At 43.5% G+C, this 22,560-nt stretch overlaps 1 protein-coding gene across 3 annotated transcripts in view; it reads left to right on the top strand.

The window, feature by feature from the left end:
- SLC4A11 (solute carrier family 4 member 11) overlaps nucleotides 1–22,560 on the top strand; it is a 134,701-nt gene that overhangs the window by 75,071 nt on the left and 37,070 nt on the right. For 2 of the 3 annotated variants that reach the window (XM_064511642.1, XM_064511643.1), the window contains exons 5-10: nucleotides 3,306–3,537; nucleotides 4,197–4,259; nucleotides 4,797–4,878; nucleotides 13,520–13,643; nucleotides 16,969–17,175; nucleotides 21,353–21,437. In XM_064511642.1, coding sequence (XP_064367712.1) covers nucleotides 3,306–3,537; nucleotides 4,197–4,259; nucleotides 4,797–4,878; nucleotides 13,520–13,643; nucleotides 16,969–17,175; nucleotides 21,353–21,437 — 793 coding nt within the window. The remainder of the gene's footprint in view (nucleotides 1–3,305; nucleotides 3,538–4,196; nucleotides 4,260–4,796; nucleotides 4,879–13,519; nucleotides 13,644–16,968; nucleotides 17,176–21,352; nucleotides 21,438–22,560) is intronic. The other variant, XM_026121829.2, reaches the window with a different exon arrangement.

The following is a 22,560-nucleotide window of genomic DNA, read 5'->3' as shown; positions in this document are numbered from 1 at the left end:
GCTTAGCTAGGACATGGGTCTGGGTTGTTGGAGAGATGGCTCTGGGTGACTAGGAAGGGGGAATTACTAGGAGAAAAGTGGTAGAATTGGAAGCTTTGTCTGGAAATGTTTTCCCACGGGGGTGTCCCTGTCTCTGGCTGCACATGTTTCTTATGCCTCTCTAGGAGCATTGGCAGGGCAATCCATGTCTCGGGCAAGTTTCTACTGTTGCACTTGGTAGGTACAAGAAAGCTAAAGAGGCTGCTGTTGGGGTTTGAACTGTTTAATCCCCATTTCAGCAGGTTTCTGAGGAGATTGCCCTGAGTGTCCATGACAGCAGCAAAGATGGAGTTGTGCTTGGGACAACACACTTTGGCACCTCCTCTTGTCATGTGCTTGCAGTTCTGGAAATAGATGTGATCCAGAGCAGCAGTCTGGCAGATAACTAACCTTTTGGACCTTCTTGATGAGTGTTTGGAGGCTTTATTTTGTATGGATTTGCAACTTTGGCTTAGTGGTTGGCCAGCAGACCTGCCTGCCCGAAGTGAGGAGGCTGTTTCAATGCGTTCTCACTTCTGTAAGCTCAATAGCCTTTGTTCTTCCTGCCATGATAGAAGCGTGCAGCCTTGCGTCTGTGGATACTTGGCTCTGTTAAAACTACTATTGGGTAGCTGTCTTGGGTTTTTTGCTAAGCAGATTCCAGCATCACAGATGCTAGTGTGATTTGACTATCTAGCTAAAAATATTTGTGAAGGAGCAGTCATTAATTTCTCTCTAAACCTGTGGGTGTCCTGACTGTAGAGCAGGTTCTGTTTGAGCTAGCTCCCAGGTGTTGCTGTACCAGCACTTCCAACTAATTCTCTCAGTGTCTCAGCTGAAGAAAAATGTATTTATATCTTCCCATGCTAGCAAGTTGTCTTTCAGTGTTAACATGCATATCCTCCCCTGATGTTATGGGCATGCCAGTAAGGACTTCTGCTCAGGAATGGGGAAAGAAAACAGGGCTGAGGTCTAGAAAGTGATTTACCCAATGTGTTGCCAGAAATCTTTGGCAAAACTGGAGCCAGTAAGCTGCTGAAAGCCCTTTTGTGCTCTGCAAACCCCACCCCACGCAGAATGGGATTGGTGCCGTCACTGCTGAACCAAGCACACTTCCTCAGCAAGCTTTCTCTGGGGTGCAAGGTGATGGGAGTGCCCTTCCATAACAAGCCAGTGATGCAGACTTGCATGGCATGCTGGAAAATTGATGCTGACTGTGTGCAAGTGACAGTCCTGTCTAATTCATTTCTGTCATCCCTTCAGGCCAACTTTTCCCCTTTGGTTCTGGTTTTTTGAGGCTTCTCGTGTGTGTGGGAGAATTTGGTGGTATGAAGCCACTGCTTTGGTTTTTTTGATACCTCCCCAGCACAGTGGTACCCATGAGGGCACCTTTGTTGACAGGCTGGCGCTCCTGTTGCTCTTAATCCTCCCAATATCTTCTTGGCTACTGCCTGTGTCATCCGCATCATTAAATCCTCTCTAGGTCATTTGGCCTCTGCTGTTTGAACCTACATCCCAGGCTAGACTCAGCATGTGAGGCAAGCTGTTTTTCCTGAAGAGTTACCTCCTCTGAGAGATGGATGCTGGTCCTGTGGTGACCCCATGACCACATGTTAGAGCTGCTGCTGCAAGATGGTCGTAGGTGTTTTTAATCTGTTCTCATGCAGTGATAGCCTAAGACTTGGCTACTCGTAGTTGTGTGGCCTCACTTAGTTGGGATTGCAATGCAGCTATTTCACTGTCCTCTCCTAAGAACAGATGGCAACAAAGGCTTGGGGGTGGGAGCTAAAATCCTTGAGAGGCTTCTGTCTCCACTATGCTGTGTAAGAAATGATTGATGCAAAGTAAAACAGTGTTAATTGCAATGGATGTGTACTGACAACTTGATAGTTGCTGTGATAATTACAGTAATTAGTGAGATGTTAGCATTCTTCGCTGCGTCTAGGCTATAAATGGAAAAGGTAGAGGGGGTATGTGTGAGAGGAGGGAATCTTTTGGCTCAGGCTCTGGGACAGTTCAGTAACATGGGAGGAATGTGCTAAGCTCCTAGTCATGGAAGCAACCTGGAGTCAGTTTTGTAAAAGGAATTCGGAGCTTGATTCTTACCAAGCTTAAGGGGAGCAGGGGGCTTAAATCACAGAACAGCTGAGGTTGAAAGGGACCTCTGGAGGTCATCTGGTTCAACCTGCCTGCTCAAGCAGGGGTATCTACAGCAGGTTGCCCAGGACCATAAAAGCAGCTTTAAAATCTGGTCTTCAACATTATGAACCCATCCCACTGAAAACTAGTGAGGCTTGAAAGATCTGTATAACGAAGTCCAAATCCCATTTCCACATTCAGTCTCAAACTGTTGAAGGAGGGACAAGACTGGTCACTTTTGACAGCTACTGTGAGTGCTAACGGCATGCGTGGATTTCCAAGAACTGTGAATGGGAATGACTTGTTGTAGTTTGATAATTCAGTTAAACTTCACAGCTGACAAATGTAGAAAGGAAATGAGACTAATATAGCATAGCTGTTTTTTGCATCTCTAGAGGTCTTATGAGCCTGTGACTGGGACAGTGGTGGGAACCAGTAGAGCTGTGGCAGTGTCAGCCTTTGTCTTCCTTCTCCCATCCCCTGTCACACACTGATTCAAAGCTAAATCTTATGTCCAAAGGACAAGAACTCCCTTGGGAGTGGAACTGGGGGTGGTAGGGTATATAGGGAGTTTGGAAAGGGAGTGAGGTAGACAGTGTTTCCCTCTCTCCTTCTCTAGACTCGCTAACTGGGAGGACAGGGAGACATAGCTCCTGGTTTGAGAAGAGCTGGTTTTGGATGCAGAGATGCATATTAGTAATTCTTCATGATGCTGAGCTCAAAGTATATTTCTTCAAAATAACTTTTCCTATGTTGTTGTAAGCATCTTGCATTGTTTAAACCAAAAGAGACTTTTAAATGCTACCGTAAGCATTTAAGATTTTAGACTAACTTTTGTGCTTCATCCTGGGTGATGAAACTAAATTTTGTTAGTTCTGCTTTCTACACTGGGATTTAAATGGTGTCTAGGCACTCACCTATGGTGACTAAAGTAGCATAAGCCTTGAAAATGTAGGCCTTCAATGCAGTAATAATTGCATAAAACTGTCTCTTAAAATCCAGTCTGGACTGGGAAAGGGATTCCAGAATTTTTGGTTTGGTAGTGGTAACCAGAACAAAACTGTTTCTTGTGAACTACTCAGTTCTTAGTTCTTTGCAGTTAGGCATTGCATAAGGCTGTCTAATGCTCTGAGCTCTTCTTTGTGCAGTACCTGAAGTTAAAGAATTTTGAGGAGGAAGTCAGAGCCCACAGAGACCTGGATGGGTTCTTGGCCAGAGCCAGCATCATCCTTGATGAAACGGCAACCTCCTTGGATGACGTTCTTCGAGAGATGCTGAAACATTTTGCTGAAGATCCTGATAACACGGAGCCAAGCTGCAACTTTGAAAAAATCATGAGCACTTTATTCACAGATTCAGGGACCCCCCGAGAAGGGAATGGTAACTAACTCTTGATTCACGTTTGCCTGCGCGTTACTGTTGTTTGTCAGCCTTTCCATTGGTGGTGTGTTGAGCACTTGCTACTGCACAGTCCTCAGACTTGCATGTTGCATGTCACACCGGGGGTTTATATGTCTGTGTCACTTGGACTGAAGAGTCTTGTGTCTCTGGGATTTTTACTTTAGTGGAATCTGGTCTCTATCTCACGAAGATGAGATGGGTATTCTCCAGAGGGAGAAGTCTCCAGCACTGGAGTGTTTGGTCTATCTGTACCCATTAGGCTGATGAGCTTGTCCTTAGACAAGTGCCTCTTTACTTAAGAGTATCAGCCACTTGCTGGTGTCCCTTCAGAAATGGCTCCTTTGCCTTGTGATTCTCCATCTGAATTCACACAGGCTGGAGAAGTTGACTGCTTTCACCATCTGCCTAATACAGAGTAATTGGTTGGGGAGGACTGAGCCTTCACATCACTTCCAGTCAACTGGAAGTAGTGAGAGGTGCTTTGTTTTCCTCCACAAATTCAATACCGGAACAGCCCTAGCCAATGTTGTTGGCTTAAGTGTCATCTTAAGCTACAAGCAAATGTCATAGCATAGACTAAAATGCTACCCTCTAGCCCAAGATGTAAAGAAGCTTAACTAAGCATTATTTCTCTGTAGGCACCCATGACGTTTCAGAGCCAACAGGAATGAATAAACAAACATGTACATCGCACCTCAAATGTAACTGTCACAGCCTGAGTGAATTTGTTTAACAGATATGTCAAGTCCTGAGCATGTAGTAAGCATGTTCATGCTTTGATTACTTCTTGCTGCCTGTCTTGGAGCTTTGCATTTATCTTGTTAATTTAGGCTTTCTGCCAATAAAGAAAAAAAACTGAGCAGTTCCATAAAATGACCTGTGAGAACAGTAATTACAAAGAGGGGAGAGGGCAGGGGAATTAGAAGAGGAAATCTCTTCAAGTCCTGTGTGTGTGTGCTGAATAATGCTAATATAATAATCTAATATTGTGGTAGGATGAGGTTAGGAGGAGAAAACAGCTGCCTTTTCAAGCTGTGAAAGATTTAAGGACAGAATTCAGAAGCATCAGATCAAATGTTTCCATCTTTCCCTGTTGTCACCCCTCACCCATGCATCAATCCAGTAGGCAGATAAATAAGTATGCTTGGTGTTAGCACTTAGCTTCAATTTGAAAGGAAATAAGCTGTTGCAGACCAAATATATACAAACCTGTAATATTTCCTTCTTCCTTCCCCCAGTTCATCTCCTATCAGATACAATTCAAGGGGTCACAGCGACAGTCACGGGGGTGCAGTATCAGCAGTCCTGGCTCTGTATCATGTAAGTACCGAGGTTAATTAGCAGAATCCACAGGCTGCTCAAAACTTGTAACTTTTCCTGCTGTGTGGAAGAACAGAATATGCTCTTGTAAGTCAAGGTGGTAACACTCTCTGTCCTGGTCTGTGGGATCCCTATCTCTGCATCAATCCTCTCTGTTTTGCAGATGGGGAAGCAGCAGCACAGGTAGACATGACCACAGCCCATGCAGGGCATTAAGCTGCTGGAATACTATCCAAATCTGGTGTTAAGCTAAGAATGCTGAAAAATCTCAGGGCCTGAAAACAAAGAAATGTTAATGAGGTACTTCTGAAAAGGACAAGGGAATCTGTGGACTATGTTCACTCTGCCAAGGACAGAGACCTTGTATCAAAAGACTTTTTAGGCCCTTTGAAAGCATCTAAACTCTGCAACTGGAGACTGAAGTCAGAAATTCAGACACTAATGAGGCTTCTGATTAATTGCCAATATTGTTTAACATTGGAGTAGGCCCTTAAGATAAAGGACTTTGTCACTGGGATTTATAAGGCAGGATGGCTTCCTCACAGCTACTGCTTCACCAAAACTGGTTTACTACATTTTGAAATGATTGTGCAGAGAGCCAGTTTGGCTGGGCAAGCCAAACTGTCCCGTTCCAGGTGGGTCACTGGGCTGACCAAAGAAAGGTAATTTGTCTTCTGTCTGCTGTATGCATATGTAGTCTCTAAATCAAGTTGTCAAGAAATATCCTAGTAATTTCTCTGGGATTTAACATATGTTGGATAGGAGCCTTAGGGCTCTGTGAGTGCATGTGCATAATGTAGCCTTCACCGCCAGTTTGCTAGGACAACTGTCACAATAGGTTTCCTTCTCCTAGCACTGCTTTTCCTACCTTCTGCTAATGGCTGGAGCAAGTGGAGATTATTCTGCCTTGCAGATTTTTTTTTCCTATTTGTTTCTGCTCTTATGAAATAGAAAGATGTGATCTCTATTTAAAAGGTAATTATTGCATATCAGGGCTCTGTTCTACAAAACGAGCAAACCATGTAATGTGTCCTTTGTGTATATGCTACTGTCAGCTTTGGTTTTACACCTGAGATTTACAGAACACCTTACACAAATGAGAAAATCAGTTCATATAGCAAAGTGATCTTTCTCTGTCAGTCAATCAAGAGTGTTTTTGTGCAGTGTTATCCCTTTGGATGCCATAGACAGGATTGGGGCAATAAGGGAAGGTGTATGCTACTCTGGGAAGGGCAGAGAGTGGGAGGTCTCACTGGAAAAGTCTGTTTTCCCCATCCTTAATCTAATTTTATTTTTTCCATAAATTGAGCTGGATTTTTGTCCAGTTGTCTGGAGGTGAATGTAAGATTTTAATATTTTTAATTTAAAATTCCAAGTTGAGTGTCTGAAAACTATACTGGAAGAAGAGGAGAGCCTTGGGGGTGGGGGAATGACTGGCTGTCGCTTGGTATCCTCCACCCTAGCATGTCATATGGCTCTGAAGGGCTTTGGCGAGCTGTTGACTTCATAACAATGTGCTTCTAGAGGTCATGATACAAATGCTGTGATTACATATGCAAAGCTTAGTGTAAGTTCATCTTTTCTGTAGAAAATAAGCCAAAGCTTTGAATACATCCATGTGAGTAATAGTAGCTACCACAACAACACATGACTTGAAAAATAAGCTTACAGCCTGAAGGTGTCTTGTGCAGAATTTTCCTCATTTCTTCCTTTTGTTACTCTGAAGAGAGAATAAAGTGTGGTGGGAAAGCAGTGATGAGTTATCAAATATAATTATCTAATTATTGTACTGTATTTCTGCTGTAGCTATTGTGCAACAGATTGAGAACTATATTTTTAGACTTTACATTTTTCCTTAAGTCAGATTGCAAAACACAGCTTCTAAAGCTCTGAAGTACAGAAGCTTTATTGGTGAAGGATTGTTTTCCTATATAAGTGGGAAGAACCTTTAGCTTTTCTCTGTGCTGTTCTTTATCCTTGCACTTTTTTTAAAGTTCAGCAAAGAGCATAGGTTAGCACTACTGTTTTGTGTGCCTTAACTACTCATTCATAATGAGTGAGATAGGCTTGAGTATCATGATAGGATTATATTGGTGAAGAAGAGGCACGGTTTTGGTAGTGCTGCTTTTGCCTTGATTTTAAGGGGGAATGTTAAAGCCTAAGTTAGCTTCAATCCGTAAAGGAAAAACTCGTGTAGGATTTCTGTCAGGTTTTGCATAGGCTGCCTGCAGAAGTGCATTCCTAAAGGAAATGCAAGTTTGGCCCCCTCTCTCCTCTGTGCTGGAGAGAGGACTACTCTCCTGCTCATCTTCAGTTGGGAAGAGCTGGGCAGGGGGGGGAACTAGGGTGAAACAGCTATTCTGCTTCTGCTGGAATTGGCTCCCTCCCAAAAATTTCAGGCCTATTGAACCACTACCAAGGTCAGATTTCCTGTACGCATCTGGGCTCTGTCCACATCACAGAATAAGGCACTGGGGAATTGAAGATCTCAGTCTGAAGATCAGGAAATGACTGGCTTCTGACCCAAGATTTCGAGGCCGATTCAGGTTCACCTTATTTGGTTTGTGGAAGGAGCTCAGGAAAGCATGCTGGTACCCCTCTGAGATGCAGTGACTGCAGCAGGTACGTGTACTACCAGAAAAGTGCTTTGAGTTCCTTGGGAACCAGTAAAGTCCACCATGATCCAGAGCCTGAAGAGGGTAGACTGGATGTGTGTCTAGATTGGAAAGGATGGGGAATGAACCCCTATGTGAGGGCTGCTGGTTTTGTTCTTGCACTGCTTTTTTCTTTTTCCCTTGAGTGGGAAGAAGGGTCCCTAATGCTGAGAATGTTAAAGTATCTGTCAACTGACTGCTGGTGCACATCTCTCCTCAATGTCCTTCTAGGAGCAATAGCAGCTGTGTGGATTATTTAATAAATGCTGGCTGAGTCGAATGGAATTCCTAGGGCAGCACTACCTCTGAGCTATATTCTTCTCACCAGGAGATAGATACACATACATGCCTATATATATCTATATATATATTAAAAAAAACACTTTTTTTCCAAAGCTGAAAAAAAAGGTGGGGGGGGAGAGAAGGGGGCAAGCTGCTTCATAGACTGTATTGAGTAGTTGAGCTATTTCTTTTGGTTGCATTGATAAGGCACATGGATTGGCAATGGACTTATCTTCAGTGCATTCAGCTAATTTGCTAAAGCTGCCTTAACAAGTGAAGGAGGGGGAAAAGCCTCTCTACAAGCAAAGAGGGTAGCTCAGTGGTTCGTGTGGTCTAAGCTGTTATAAAATTGCTTATTCTGCTATAGTGTGTCATTGCAATGGTTCCTGTGGAGGAGCATAATGCAAAAAACGCAGGTAACCTCACACTTTGTTTTTGAAAGGCTATAACAGACATTAAGCAAAACTGCTGTCTGAATTAACGTTTAAGAGTAGTAATTTATCAGCTTTAATGTGGAATTGATCATTGTGTGGAACACATCGCTAATGCATTTCTAAACAAAATTGAAAACAAAGCCTTTCTAGTATGTTTAAGAAATTGTCTGGACCTTGAGGTATGTGTGTTCCAAACTAGCTATAGAAAAAGCTATATTGCTATTTTAGGTGTTGAATAGATTTCAAATAAAGTGTTTCAGTTGCTGTGTATTCCTCAAAAAGTGCCCCTTCTTTCAAACAACAGAAGGGGATGCTGTAGGGAATTAGACAATTGAATTGCTACGAAAACAAATATCATTTAGCAGAACTGATTACAGAATGGAGTCCTATAAGCAAGAGTCTCTTTCCCAAAGTTTACAAATGTAACCTCTCAAGCATTCTTCAGGTTCAAAGAATTAAAAATAGAGGTGCCCATAACACCCTTCTCAGCCTGTCCCAGGTAATGCTGCACAGCTGAAGCTCTTACAGCTGCCCTGTTGTGGAAGGGAGTTCTCAAATTTAAGCCCTTAATTGGGAATTTGAGTCCCCGAAAAAGCTGTTGGTGAGAAGGGTGCCTGGTTCACTGCTTGCAGTGTGTGTGGAGGGAGGAGGAGGAGGTTTTCCCCTATGTATAGGCCTGTAGGAAATACTTTCTCCCCAATTTCCTTAGATTAACTGCTAGAGATGAGTCTTTTTAGAGTTCAGCAGAGTGCCTTTAGCAGTCTCAAACTATATCCACCTTGAGATGATTCGGCTGTGTCTTGCTGAAAACACTGCTGAGCTGTTGGTGGACTGGTGAACTCTTCTGCTGGTCAAAAGTTAATTTCTCGCTTGCAAATTCTGGTTTCTAAAAGCCTGTGCCTGGAGCTGGTTCACGGAGGAAGATTTATTTGCAGTGTGCGAGAACAAGAAGTGTCATTGTTGTTCTGTATTGGGACAGGAAAAGGCTGGCTAGCTGATTACCTCTACTGGGCATGTTTTCTTACTGCAGGGGATAACTTGTTTCTGAATTAACTTCCTTTCTTACCCTGTTTAAAGAGGGTTTCTGTTTCTCTTGGGTCTCCATAATTTGACCTCTTTTTATGATTTGTTTGAGAAATGTGTTATTAGTCTGATAACATCTTGGGCATAGGTCAGATCTTCGGTGTGTGACTTGGTGTATCAGTGATTTCGGTGGAGCGTTGCCAGTTCTCACCATCTGAATGCCATGCTGAGTGCTACCAGACATGCAGCCTGCAAAGAGAAAAGACAGTGAAGTAGAGATGGGTGCTATAATTGAAATGGCCTTTTAATGGATTTAATTATTGGAGGATAGAGATAAAATTGCTGAAAGCATAACCTGGTATCTCATTAAATCATAGCCCTGCATTTCCTTATGTGACTAATACTGAGTGAAAATAGATTTTTCAGCTTGCTGGCCAAACCAAAAGAGAACCAAATTTAGTTTAACCCAAATCAAAAGGGAACTTGCAGGCTTTGGTAAAACAAGGTTTGATTTTTAGGGTCAGCCACAAATGTCTTAGTTGTCCAGAGTTTTATTTTGGCTTTAGGTATTTAGGGTATTTTTTTTAAGTGGGAATTTAAGTGCTGCTTGAAGACAGCTGCTCCATTTGGAAAAAGTATCTCACTTTTTAGGCTGGAGATATGCCAACTTTTACCTGAAATCTTCAACAGCTTGAAGTTTCTCCATGTGAACCAAAGAGGCTTGTGTCTTCTACAGATATTTGCACAAGTCTAGCAGGGATCTGTATTCTGGTTCATGATGTATTCGTACCTGGCATCTGGCATTAAAACAGTGGGAACAGTAGTGTTTAGACCAGGGAGTAGGTGAATTTGAGCCGACAGCTTAAATTCATAGAAAAGTTTGTCTGATGCAGAATTACCCCTGGGCAGAATTGACCTGATGTGGCACTGAAAGTAGACACCATGTTTTGCTTGGACAAAGGAATTTAGCAGAGTAAGACCAAGCCCTGCACAGGTGAGACTGCGTTCCTTCCTCAGGCTACACTTCTCTGCTCCATGCAGCCATGTGTAGATGCCTCGGAGCCGTTCTCCGTGTGGCTTCCTTAAATTGGATTTTATTCCGACCCTTGCCAAACTGACTTGGCCAGATTCATGCAGATATATTGACTTAGGGCAACTCAGGGATGCAATCTATACCATCTTCAGTGGTCAACACCCAATTTTATGGGTTTATTATTGGGATTTAGATGTGCATGTTGGTGCCAATAAAGCTCTTTACAGAAGAGCTGGAAGAAACTGTAGAAAGATCTCTCTAATCCGCAGTCTCCTGAATAGTTTTGAATTCTCAAACTCCAGCTCTGTGGATAAAAGACTGTTCCAGATGTAAAAGGATAATGATGGGAGAGGGTTTTCTGGTGTCTTGTGAATGTGCTCAGCATTGCGAAATCTTTCAGTATTGCATAAGCACTATGAGATGCTCATATTGTTTAGCTTCCCAGTCCCTCCAGGCAAGAGAAATACAAATTCCTTGTTTAGAAAAATGAAAAGGTTTGGGGTGGCTGCAAAGAACACTGAGAACATCTTTAGAGAGAAGCAGCGAGCCAGTGACAAAGAACAACCTTTTAAAGAGTTAGGTTTTCCTCCCCTCAGCTCAAGCTCTTAGAGTCGACGTGATATTGTCGCCCTGTGGACTGGCGCTGTTGGCAGTACTGTCATCTCTGGAAAGCACAACCTTAGAGATGATTTATTGGAGCTAAAGCCTAGCACTGTCACTTCAGGGAAACCTAGCTGCAGCACTAGTCTGAAGAATGGGTAGGTCGCTTAATTATAGCCCTATATAATAGATTTTCCAAATAACAGCTGTATTGCAACATGGCTTCACATCCTGTAGCAAGGGGAGAGGGGTTCCTGCATGCTGGCATCAATGCAACAAGTACAAGCTTTTGTTCACCTACATGCCTTGATGTCCTTTGCCACTTTCAGCACTGGGACATGTGCTAATGTGACCAGTGCTTGCTCTGTAATGAGCCTTGTCTGGCTGCACTTTGCAGTTCAATACAGTTTCTTGCTAGGTCAGATGCTACCTGACTTGTAGACAAGCTGAGTCTGGAAAGTGTTAGTGCAGTCCTATGCAGTAGGTATCCAATATCTGGTTCTGGCCATCCTGGAATAGGAGTGATGTTCAAAACACCTAGAAAGCTCTCCTTTTCAAAGTAAATAACTTGATCAGTGAGCTCAGAAGCTGAGGAATGAAAATGCTGACTGAGAACAAACAGAGCAGAATATAGATGGGTCATTTTCCTAATGCTGTATTAACTATTCACTGCTCTGTTCATGCAGTTTATTGGTCATCTTGCCTTCATCTTCACCAAAGATATTGGTCAACTTTATGGTTCTCCTGTTAATCTAAAGCCCAGAGTTAATATATCTGTTCATCAGTTTGCTCAGCTGTAACACAAGGTAACTTGCATGCTGCCCGGGCATGGCAGGATTGCTACCAAGGGACTCTGAAAATTAATGTTGACTGTGCTTATTTCATCATTTGGGAAGGAAGGACAAGGGACTGTTGCAGGTCCTGAACTAAATCAGGTATTGACAGTAGTCTCCAAACTGTAGGCATTTTTAAGCCTAGAGAAAAGGTTAGCTTGGACTGTATTTTCAATCACTTTAGAGAAGATTTATTTCTAACTTTAGGATTTGCCTTGATTTTTACTTTTTTTCCTTTCTTCTAAGGCTGATTTGAGTAGAAAAAGGTGAAGGGATCATGGTAGAGAGGAGTTAGGAAATCTATGAAGAAATGTCCTCTTCCTCATAGCCCATAGTATGCCAATAAAGCTGTTTGGAAGTGCCACTTTCTAACAAGTGCCTTTGTCAGGTTAATTTGCATGAATCAAATGACTTCCTGATCACCTATTGGAAAGAAACTTGTTGAGAAAATACTTGGTAGAGGTGACTTCATATGTGAGTTATAGAGAACTTAAAAAATTTCATGTCTCAACGTCATATGCTCCTGACTAGTCTATCTCTAGCCAAAGAGCTTCAAGAGCCATTGCTGGAATGGCCTTCAAGGTGCGTGAGCTTGAGAATACATGTTGGAAGGAAAGAGATGAGCCATGATTTTGGAAGAGAAATTAAATGAGTGATGACTTATTGACTGTGATAGGTGTTTGCTGGATGAAAAAGGAATGAACAAATAGCTTGTGTTTTTGAACCACCAAAAAAAAGCACTCTGAAGTAGAAAAACACACTTCTATACCTCCTTCAGTGTGACTAGGCAAAACCCATGTACCTGTCTCACCATCTCTTTCCAGAAGAGCTGTGAAGTATTAGGAGGCTTTTACAGGAATGAGAGGGCTGCAGTCCAGCCTGGCATTAACCTCCTGCTGCTGCCATGGCATTGTGCAACTGCACCAAGTCACTGCTCTTCCTGAGGTTTCCAACAGGAAAAATGATGGTTCCTTGGATCTCAGCTTTGTTCAGATATCCCAGTGTGGAGATAGACATGGTCTTTCATGCTCTCCAAAGATGGTCTTAGTTTCAAACAGCTGGTCACTGGTCTTGGTTATGGAAGTTCTGCTTAACCAAATGGCCTTTCCGTGCCTAGCGCAGTTGCCTGGATTGCAGATGAACATTTACATCTGAGCAGTAATTCAGCCTGCTACAGCCTACCCAGGCCTTAAGCATGGAGGTTGGCTTAGTCTCTTTAATGTACCCTTAACAGAAAGGGGAAAACAGGTGAGAGCAGAAGGGGAAAGCTGTTGAAACAGATATTGATAGATCTGCCTGAAGCACAAGAAATGGAAATGTGTTGATTTGGCACCTTGCCTTAACTTTTCCAGTTTCATTTCATCTCATCTCCCAAAGTGCTTTTGGAGGTGTGAAGTGCTTAGCATTCATTTAGATGTTTGTTTTTTTAAGAGGACCCTTTAGTAGGAGCTTCTGTAGCACTGCAAATACAGGTTATGTTCTTGCCTTTTGTTCTTTGCTTTTGGGGTTTTTTTTGGCTGTTTAAAAAGCAGATGGGGAAGAGGGAGAATGAGCCTTTTAATCTTGAAAGCTATTTCCCATAAGCATGGAGGTCAAGTTCTGCAAAAGCACTAATCAGGCCGAAAGTAATTTAAAGTCACTGTTAAAGACTTAAGTGAGCCTTTCACAACTAAGGGCATCTTGGTGTTTCTCGCAACTGAAATGTCTCTTTATAAACCTTGCACATCAGAAGCAGTGTGTTTCATAATGCCTGAGATATAATCGTGCTGTCTCCCTTGACAGTTGCACTATAAAGTCCCTTCAGCGACGTCATGTTTGCATCAGCCGCCTGGAGAGGCCTCAGAATTGGGGTGAAAATTCCTGCGAAGTGAGATTTGTGATATTAGTCCTGGCTCCTCCTAAAATGGTGAGTATTGCTTTTTTTGTTTGCTCTGGTACTTCAGAGGATTCTCCCAGGATTGCTTTTCCTTGGTTTCCCCCTCGGGTTAATGATAACCCACTTCTCTTAGACACAGCAGGATGTGACAAGGCCTGAGATTTTCCCAGCAGTTGTCAAGATTGTATTCTAATAGTGTGCGAGAGGGATAGATTACAATGAACTGCATCCTTGTCTCGTACTGGAGAACGGCCTCTATCCTGACATGGTGGGGAATACCACAAGTCAAGTGTGTCTGTAGTCTCCATATGCTCAATTCTTGCTAATACTACAATCTGATTACTACATGTAATTATCTACGGATTTTTCTTCCTCTAGCTTTTCTGTCTTAGCTGCCTTTTTTGGAGGTAAAGAATGCTGCTCCTGGTTAAAGCCATCCTTGCAAAAGGGCTCTTTTGGGTCTGGAGGTGGTGCTCCACATCAAAGGTCTGGGTTGTTTACCAGTAAAACCCTCTTGACCAAACTGAGTGCTACGGTGTAGATGCAGTTGCAGGAGTTGTAGATGCACTGATTTAGCTAACAGGGAGATGTGGTTTTGTGAGGTCTACTGCAGTACAGCTGAGGCTAGTTGAGAGCCAGGACACTTGTAAGGTTCTACTGTACTGAGGTCCTTGTGGATGCGTCTTTATGGCTGTTGTTACCCTAAGCAATAAGGTTAAAGCTTGCTCAGGTATACTTGCTTGTTTTGCATGTAGACAGTGCTGATGAATGACCTGGTAACACAGTCATTGACTGTGTTATCATGGTGGACATTAAGGTCAGTCAGGGATTGCTGTTCCTGCTTTCTAGAAAGCACTGGGACACAGACTTGATCAAGTAGTGTGTGTCCTGCTAACTAATGGCTGAGCAGTTCAAAGCTCAAGACCTTTTCACACTTAAGCTGTCTGGCTACACTTCTGGGCTACTGCATCTGTGCTCCTGGGAGGTGCTGGGGAGGTTGGGGACCTTGTCTGAAATGTGCGAGATCTGGATTGGATTTCCTGCTTCTTGATGCTATCCGTGTGACCCTGGGACCTTCTAGTCTGGTTGATCTGTCTTCCTCCCTCCACCGTCACCCTTGTTTAAATGGAAATACTGATGTTTCCTTATTTCCCAGGATTTTTGGCAGATCTTCCCAGACTGAGTGGTTCAATGCTTTTGGCATGGATCTCAAACCCTACAGGCTGAAAACATATTGATGTCCCTTATGAAAAGCAACAAGCAAACAACCAAAGGGGCTCACAATTGCATTGATCTCTCTTTCATTGGATGGCACTTAGCTTATCTCCAGCCAGCTACGTGCAAAGCACCCAGCAAACGGCTCTGCATCCGCTTGTATCCTGAAAGTTTGCAATTTTAATGGACAGCATCAAATTAAGGAAAGGGAGTGGAGGCCAAGCAGAGCTGCAGTTGCCAATATGCTTTACTTTAAATGAGTTGATCTAGCCAGCTCTAAGTACGCATTTCTGGTACAGCAGTTAAAATAATTAACCTGCTGACAGTAACAGATTAAATGAGCCTTGCTTGGGGGGGGGAGGGGGAAGCCCAGAAAACGGGCATCTGCTGTGCTAAGGAATACAGTTCTTTGGTCTTTAACATAAAGAATGGAAAGAAAGACTTGAGTGTTTGTGTAAATCTCTGTGCTCCTCCTCCAAACTGTTTACCTGTGTCTGGGAAAGGCAAGTTAGAGTGGGAAAACAAAAAGTGAGCAGTATTGGGCAACTTGAAGCAACTCTGTGCTCAGCCCAAGGAGACTGCTTCTCAGAGATGAAATAAGCCTTCACCCTTTCCTCTGTGGGCAAATCCAGCCAGGTTTAATCTGGATGGATCAAGTTTAAAAGCCCTCAAAACAAGCTCCATAGCCCCCAAATCCAAACCTTCTCTGGAAGCAAAAATGGAAGGTGTTGTAGTGAGCATGTCTGAAGTGACACTGGCTGCAATAGAAGGGGGGGAAACGTGTGATGGAGGAGAGGAGGCAGATCAGTGCGAGTGAGCAATTAGTGTCTAAAGGACGACTCTGGGACTAGCGCAGTGCCACCCACATACCATGCCTCTGCATCAAGCGGCAGTCAATTAATTTGGTTCTGTTCATGAAGAAGTGGTTCATCTGCTTTGTTGTGAATCATGAGAATTAATTCAGATCAATAATGTACACTCACTACTACTTTTCACAGCAATGCTAGGAGTTTGGAGGCTTTCCAAAGGAGGGTGGCTGGTTGTGTGTCTCTAGCAGTGGCTGTATAAAAGGTGTTGAGTGTAGCAAAGAGGATGTTTAAAACGTTTGTATCAGAAGCAGCTCTTAGTCTTAGCTCTGATTCTGCGCAGCTTGGAAACTGCCTTGGCAGGTATCTTCTCTTTCTGTCCTGACCAAAGTGATGCAAGTAGTTGAGCAGGTCAGGATTTATAGAGCATGGACTCAGCTGTTTTGTGCAGCGGCAGCGAACTCAATCTCCCTTACTGTTGCCTTTGTAATAATTTACAATGCGCTTGGAGTAATGGGAAAGTGGGTTTTGATACTGTTTAAGCTGCACCCTCAAACATCAGGCCTGTAGTTCACGGAAACATTAAAGCCTGTGAATAGGCACTTTTTTCATGCTTTTAAATCTCCTGCCCCTTCTAAGCATTTGTTGGTGAAGACATACAGTGCTACTTATATGCATGCTCAGCTCCTTATTTCCTCCGCTTTTCCCTGTGCCAGTAGTTACTTCAGCTGAGAGCTCTAAATCTCCACTTCTGCTGCCAGAATTGCCCTGGAGAAACCAACCAAATTGGGTTTTAATGCCCAGAAAATATAAAGCTGATGAAGCAGATGTGCACAATAATCCTGGTCTTCAGGAAAATATATTCAGACACCTCCACCTGCAGGAGCCTTGACTACTGTGTCTTTGCACCACAGTAGCAGTAAAGCATGAGACGTAGGATAGCAGGGACCCTTATTTTAGTCTTAGCCTTGAGGGGGGGATGAGGGGGATGAAATGTATGCTCAGCACGATTCAGCTTTGGCTTGTGTCCTGGTAAGTTGACAGAGAGACTGATCCATGCTTCTGCTCAGGGCCTGTATGTCAACACATGGACCGAGCTCCTGCTGTGGTTGGTATGTTCAAGTCTGGAACAGCTTCCACATGGGCTATTCTCCACTGGGAATCTCTGGGGTCCTGAAAGCCAGTTAGCAGGATGGCTTGTTCTTCAGAGGATGGTGCTGGAAGGGGCAAGCTAGTGGCTTTTGCTTCTGGGAGTAAAAAGTTTTGGGAGAAGGGAGGAAAAAAAGCTTAACTTGTTTTTTCATCTTTCTCTCCCTGCTGCATCCCCTCCTCAGAAAAGTACCAAAACAGCCACAGAAGTGGGCCGGACCTTTGCCACGATGTTTTCAGACATAACCTTTCGGCAGAAGCTTCTAGAAACCAAAACTGAAGAGGAGTTCAAGGAAGCCTTAGTCCACCAACGCCACTTGCTCACGGTGGTGAATCAGAGACCCTCGGCAATGAGCGACGGGCATAAGTCGCACAGCCCTAAGCCGCTCAAGGTAAGACTGGCCAACATCTCCCGCCTTTCTGCTGCGGTGGTGTCTAAAAGCATAAATGTAAGGGTTTGTGGGTAAGGAGACAAAGCAGTTGTGCTGCTTGTGTCCATTGGGCCCTCCTAGCAAGTTCTCTGTACTGAGGTTTCTACAAACGGCTGCTGTATGTTCACATTGTCCAACTCCTGCATCAATCTAAGGAAGATGCTTCAAAGGTGCAAGTGTTGATGGGACAGAGATCAGTAGGGGGTTGAAATGGTTGGGAGACTTTGTTTCCAGATGCCTCGTTGACGGTGGGATTAATGGTTTGTTGTGCTTTGTCAATACAAGGTATTTAGTCCTTACAATTGTGAGAAGTCTCTGAAGGAGCTGCTGCTTGCCTTTCCTACAGTCAGAACTTGTAGACTTGGCTGTCCCCACACAGTAATTTCACTTGAAAGTTGCCTGTCAGTACCTTGCCTGATTTCTTGCTGATGGATTTGTAGCTCTGTAAAGCGTACTGGCTTTCTGCTCTGAAGTTTGGGGGAAATGCTGTAACTCTGCTTTCTCTTCTGGAATTTCCTGTGCATTGGTCACTGCATTTCTCTTCCGTTAATAAATTCATTCTTTAACCAAGTGATGCACCTGAGAAACAAACTGGTTTGGTGCCATCTCTTGTCTGTGAATTACAAATAACTGTAAAGCTTTGGGTTGCCTGTGGTGTGGCAGCTGCTAACTTATTACTTCTATTTTTCCTGGAGTGGAATTAAGGGTTTGATCTGCACAATGGAAATGAGCAAAGCCCGTGTTTTTTCAGCAGAGTACCCTCTCTTATAGATAGTGGCTTGAACTCTGCCAATTCCCATACCTACTGGCTCTTAAATTTGCAGGACAAGTCCTGCAATGTTCTTCAAAGTCATTCAGAGTGGTGATATTTGGACTAATTGCAGCAATGTTACATAAGTGAAGCAGGTTTAACCCTTTGATCTTAGTACCTCCAAGGGATTGCTGGTAGAGTAATGGCTCTGCATCTTCAGGACAACTTAGTCTCCTACTAAAAGCAGCTTTTTCCCAGTCTGTGCAGGGATTTTTGCTCTCTGATTCTGTGAGCAGCAGGGCTGGTTTCTGCGCTAGCACTGCTGACCTGATAGGTATTGGCTGTGAGAAGTGGTGTTCCTTATGTCTAGCTTGGCAAGTCTTGCCTAGGCAGATCTTCAACTGCTCTGAGACAGCCCTGTAAATAGCGGTGCTCATTTCTTTAGTGCTTGTTCTTGGCAATGGCCGTTCTTAGCCTTACTGACTTGGTCAGTCCTTGTTTTTATAAGTGTTTTCTCCTTCAGTCTCAGGAGACTGCAGGTGTGGTAGTAATTGTGCTTTCTAATGTCTCTTGGAAGAATGTGCTTCTGCTGCCCTAAGTGGGTTTGCCAGCATAGATCTTAAGACCTGGTATGGAGATATCTTTCTGTGTTCTTGGCAAACAAAGCTTTGCCTGGAAAAGTGATGTTAATTTGGGGTCATTATTCTGCATTCACCAGTTTGTATGAGAACCATCTCCAGTAGTCCTCCCTCTTTGCCTGCTCTGTGTGATAGTCTGCAAGAAAGCAAGCACTTAATGTGGTAACTAATTCATATGAGACTAGGGTGTAATTACAGCCTGTGATCCACCCCCAAGTGAAACAAATACCCTAATCTGGAGCTATTGTATTATACAAGTGAGGCCCCCTGAAAGGGGGGCATGGGGAGTAAAGTCTATTGGTAGCATGATGATCTACCTTCTGCCTTGTTTTTCCACTTATCCTGCAGTGACAGGAGGGAAATAGGCCTTAAACACCATGCATGTGTGAGATTCTTCTGCAAGTGCTCATTTTTACCTCTGCTAAAACATTGAAGAGGGTATGAGACAGTCGTATGCTGTGCCTACAAGCAAGCAGTCTGCTTTGGCTCATCTTGGAGGACAACTTAGGGAAGATGCCATGCTTGCAGCCATAACTAAATGGCTCACTGAGAGGACTTCAGGCTGACATATAATGTTGATTTTGTTAGTGGAGAAGGCCCTAACAGTTCTGTTGCTTTCTAGCTGTGGTTTGTGGCCGTGTTATACCTGCATGCATGATGGAGGTGGTGGATTTGCTGAGAGGGTCCTGTGTCAGCAGGAGAGAGGGTCATGTGGCCGTGTGAAACAGTCGTACAACCCCCTGCTATTTTAGGTGAGGGCTGAGAAAAGGGGTCGGTGTTGTGGGATCAGGTATTTTTTGTTTGTGTAACTCATAGGGCTTGACTTAGCCTCTTGCTCTGACCCAAACAATAGCAGTTTATGGCAGGAGACTTGAAGGAGTTTGTAAAATGGAAAGTGGATGTTTCATAAACTTTGAGCAAGCTGGTTTGGGCTTTTTGTGCTCCTTTTTGCTGCCTTCTGCTATTAGTGGGAACACAAAGTACTAGAAGAGCTTGCAGAAGAAAATAGGAGCTTGAAGGAGGTTGTGTTGTGCACCTGAGCTGTGGTTTCCAAAGGCTGATGAGACTTTAGCCTGGTGGGGGGACACAGCTCTGGGAAAGAGGCCTTCTGGAGCAAGCCACCCAGGACCAGCATGTTGCATTGAGAGGACTACTTATGGGGTCATGAGAGAGGTGCCACCACTAAAGAGGGGTGTAGACTTCAGTTTTGGTTTCTAGAAGCTTCTGCTGAAAGGTTGTCAGGCTGTTTGGGGTAGAGACTTGAAATACAAGTGCATTGGCAACATGCTAATGGAAATGGAATTGATTCAAGTAGATGAAATACAAGACATGATAATGATTGACAAAGGAGTTGGTCTTCTGAGCAATCTCTTGCACCTAAAATTCTGGTTGCTCTGGCAGGGGTGTCTTGTCTCTAATTTGACGGGTTTTGTTTTCTGATAAGGGTTTGAGGTTTTACTTTGTGATACGGCTCTGAACTTCCAGGCACTGCAAGGCAGGTGAGTCCCGAGAGGAAAGGTGAGGCTGTGTAGCCTGTTAAATGAACACGGTATCGTTAAGTCCTTCATTAAGCAGTGGTTTGTCAGAATTCGCAGCACATAAGCCAGGCAAAGAGAAAGATCCATCTGTGCTATGTTGAGTTGGTTTGTTGGCATAGGTATTAGATCTGTGATTTATTTATTCCCCCCCTCTTCCTGTTACACCCTCTAGCAGGGGCTGTTCATATTCTATGTCCAGGTCTGCAAGAAACATAAAATATTTCACATGAGTTGGCTTGGGGTAATTAATGCTGTGTAAAAAGTACATTTGATTTTTCTGGAGTAGTATTTATACTCAGAGTTGAAGATAGCTCTCCCCCCCCCCCCCCCCCCCCAAAAAAAAAAAAATAGTTGGCAGGTGCCTCATTTGCAAGTGTTGCTTACTCTGATGCTTTCAATGTGTTTTTCTTAAGGATCTAGTCGTGAGAATTGGGAGGCTGTAAGTCAATAACAGCTGTCATGTATTTCTAAAAAGCTCCATATTGCCCGTGGTGCACATCAGATCTTGTAAACAAATACTTGCACCTTGCAGGTCCCCAAACAAGAAATGTTTGGTGTTTTTTGTTTTGTTTATGGACAGAAGTTGAGACTTGGTTATCTGAAGTCGTTCCAGCATATTCCTTTTCAGTGGAGCTTGAGGTGTAGACAGTTGCCTTACTATTTTGGTTTGAGGTCTTTCCCCTTTGTGGAGATGTTGAGGAAGAGAGCACTTCATACAGATCCCCTTCCAGAGGTTTTTGCATGAATTTGGGGAAGAGTTTCCCTGGGTGGCATCTGAAGAGGAAGATGTTGGCTGGAGGGGTAGAAAGGCAGCTCTGACCTGGTGTTAATGCTGCGGGTACCTTGGCATTAGCCAGCACCCAAAATCTAATCCTGTTTGTTGGCCAAGGGTGTTTTTGGAGGGTCACTTCCATGTTCTGTATCAACTCCCTCACCTGTGAAGCAGGGATATGAGTGGGGAGGGGGAGCAGGGAGGGAAGGAAGGGAGGAAAATACGGTGGTTTGGGGACTCTTTCTTCTTACAGTGCTTCTGAGGATATAAACTGCTGTTGAAGTGCAAAAGATTTGTTTTTATTATCATGACAAAATCTGATTTGAATGCCCTATTCAAAATGAGCAGTTTTGCTCCTATCAGTATTGAATAAGGAGGTTAATCTCTTTAACAATACATGAGCCTTTAAACTGACACAGCACTTCCTTCCTTTCTTTAGCTGCATGAGTTTCTCAATGTTGGCAAGGGGATTTCTGATGACATTGCACGAAGACTTCCAGTGTACGCTTTGGACTTCACTGACGGTATGTTGGCCAATGTTTATGGAAGCATTGGCCTGATTTTGAATTTTTGTGATACGATGTCCTGTTTACAGCGCGCATTGAATATGCGCTTTGATATGTGTAATAGCACTCTTATTTCTCATTTGAAAGAATATGTTGATAAAAGCCTATAAATAGGCAACATGGCATATTATAGATGAGAAGCTTGCAGTCTTCCCTTAATGAAGATGTTAGCTGTGTGTAGATGTGTTTAACTCTCATTAAGCAATAAGGTGATTAAATGGATTGATTATTGTCATGTGCAGGCACAGATCAACTCATTGCAACCTAATTAGTCAGCATTTGGCCCATAGGCCCTTCCTGCTATATTTGCAAGCCAATGCCAACAGCAATTGGGGCGATGCTGTGGGAGCTGAGAATGCTCAAACAAAACATGAGCTGCAATAACTTCAGCTTGGTGCCTTTTAAAAACAGGATATCGTTTGTCTGCTGTAGTGAGAGCACAGAAGCAGCAATGTGGTGTTTATATTGAGCCTCGAGTTTCAGGCTTTATATAGCTCCCACTATGGCCATGTCAATTTTAAGAGTCACTTTCTCCCTTTCCACTTGAAGTTTTACTCTTCAAAATTCTTAAAGGCTATAAAGAGTCTTCAGGGCAAACCATAGTTACGTAAGCCTCAGCCTGACATCAAAGCACATTCAGTTTCTTACGGCTTATTTGGGAGTTGGTTAATATATTCAAGTATCTGGAATCAAAACCAAAAAGTTTGCATAAAATAGTGATGTACAGCATAGGCAGAATCCCGGGGCTCTGTCGAGCATGTTGTTAAATCCTCCATGGTTCAAGATGGGATCATCCCTGCACTCTTCTCTGTGCCTCCATGATGAGTTATTGCCCTCAGTCTGCATGAGAAAACAGGATGCCTGTCCAAACCCTGTTTACAGACAAGTGTTTTAGCACAAAGCTACCTTTCTCAGCAGCTTAAGCTCATGTACTGAGCTGAGAGCCAGCACAGTTGGGGTGCAGATGTGTTCTCAACTCATCTATTTCAACACGAACTGCTACGCCAGTGGAGAAGCGTAGCGGTCAGCTGCTGTGCTGAAGGAGAGAATTGCTGAGCTCAGTCTCCCAGGGTGGTTGCTT

Source organism: Dromaius novaehollandiae, chromosome 4, assembly GCF_036370855.1.
Source record: "Dromaius novaehollandiae isolate bDroNov1 chromosome 4, bDroNov1.hap1, whole genome shotgun sequence".
NCBI lineage: Eukaryota > Metazoa > Chordata > Aves > Casuariiformes > Dromaiidae > Dromaius > Dromaius novaehollandiae.
Note: the sequence above shows the minus strand (reverse complement) of the source record. Positions and strands in the feature narration are given on the sequence as shown.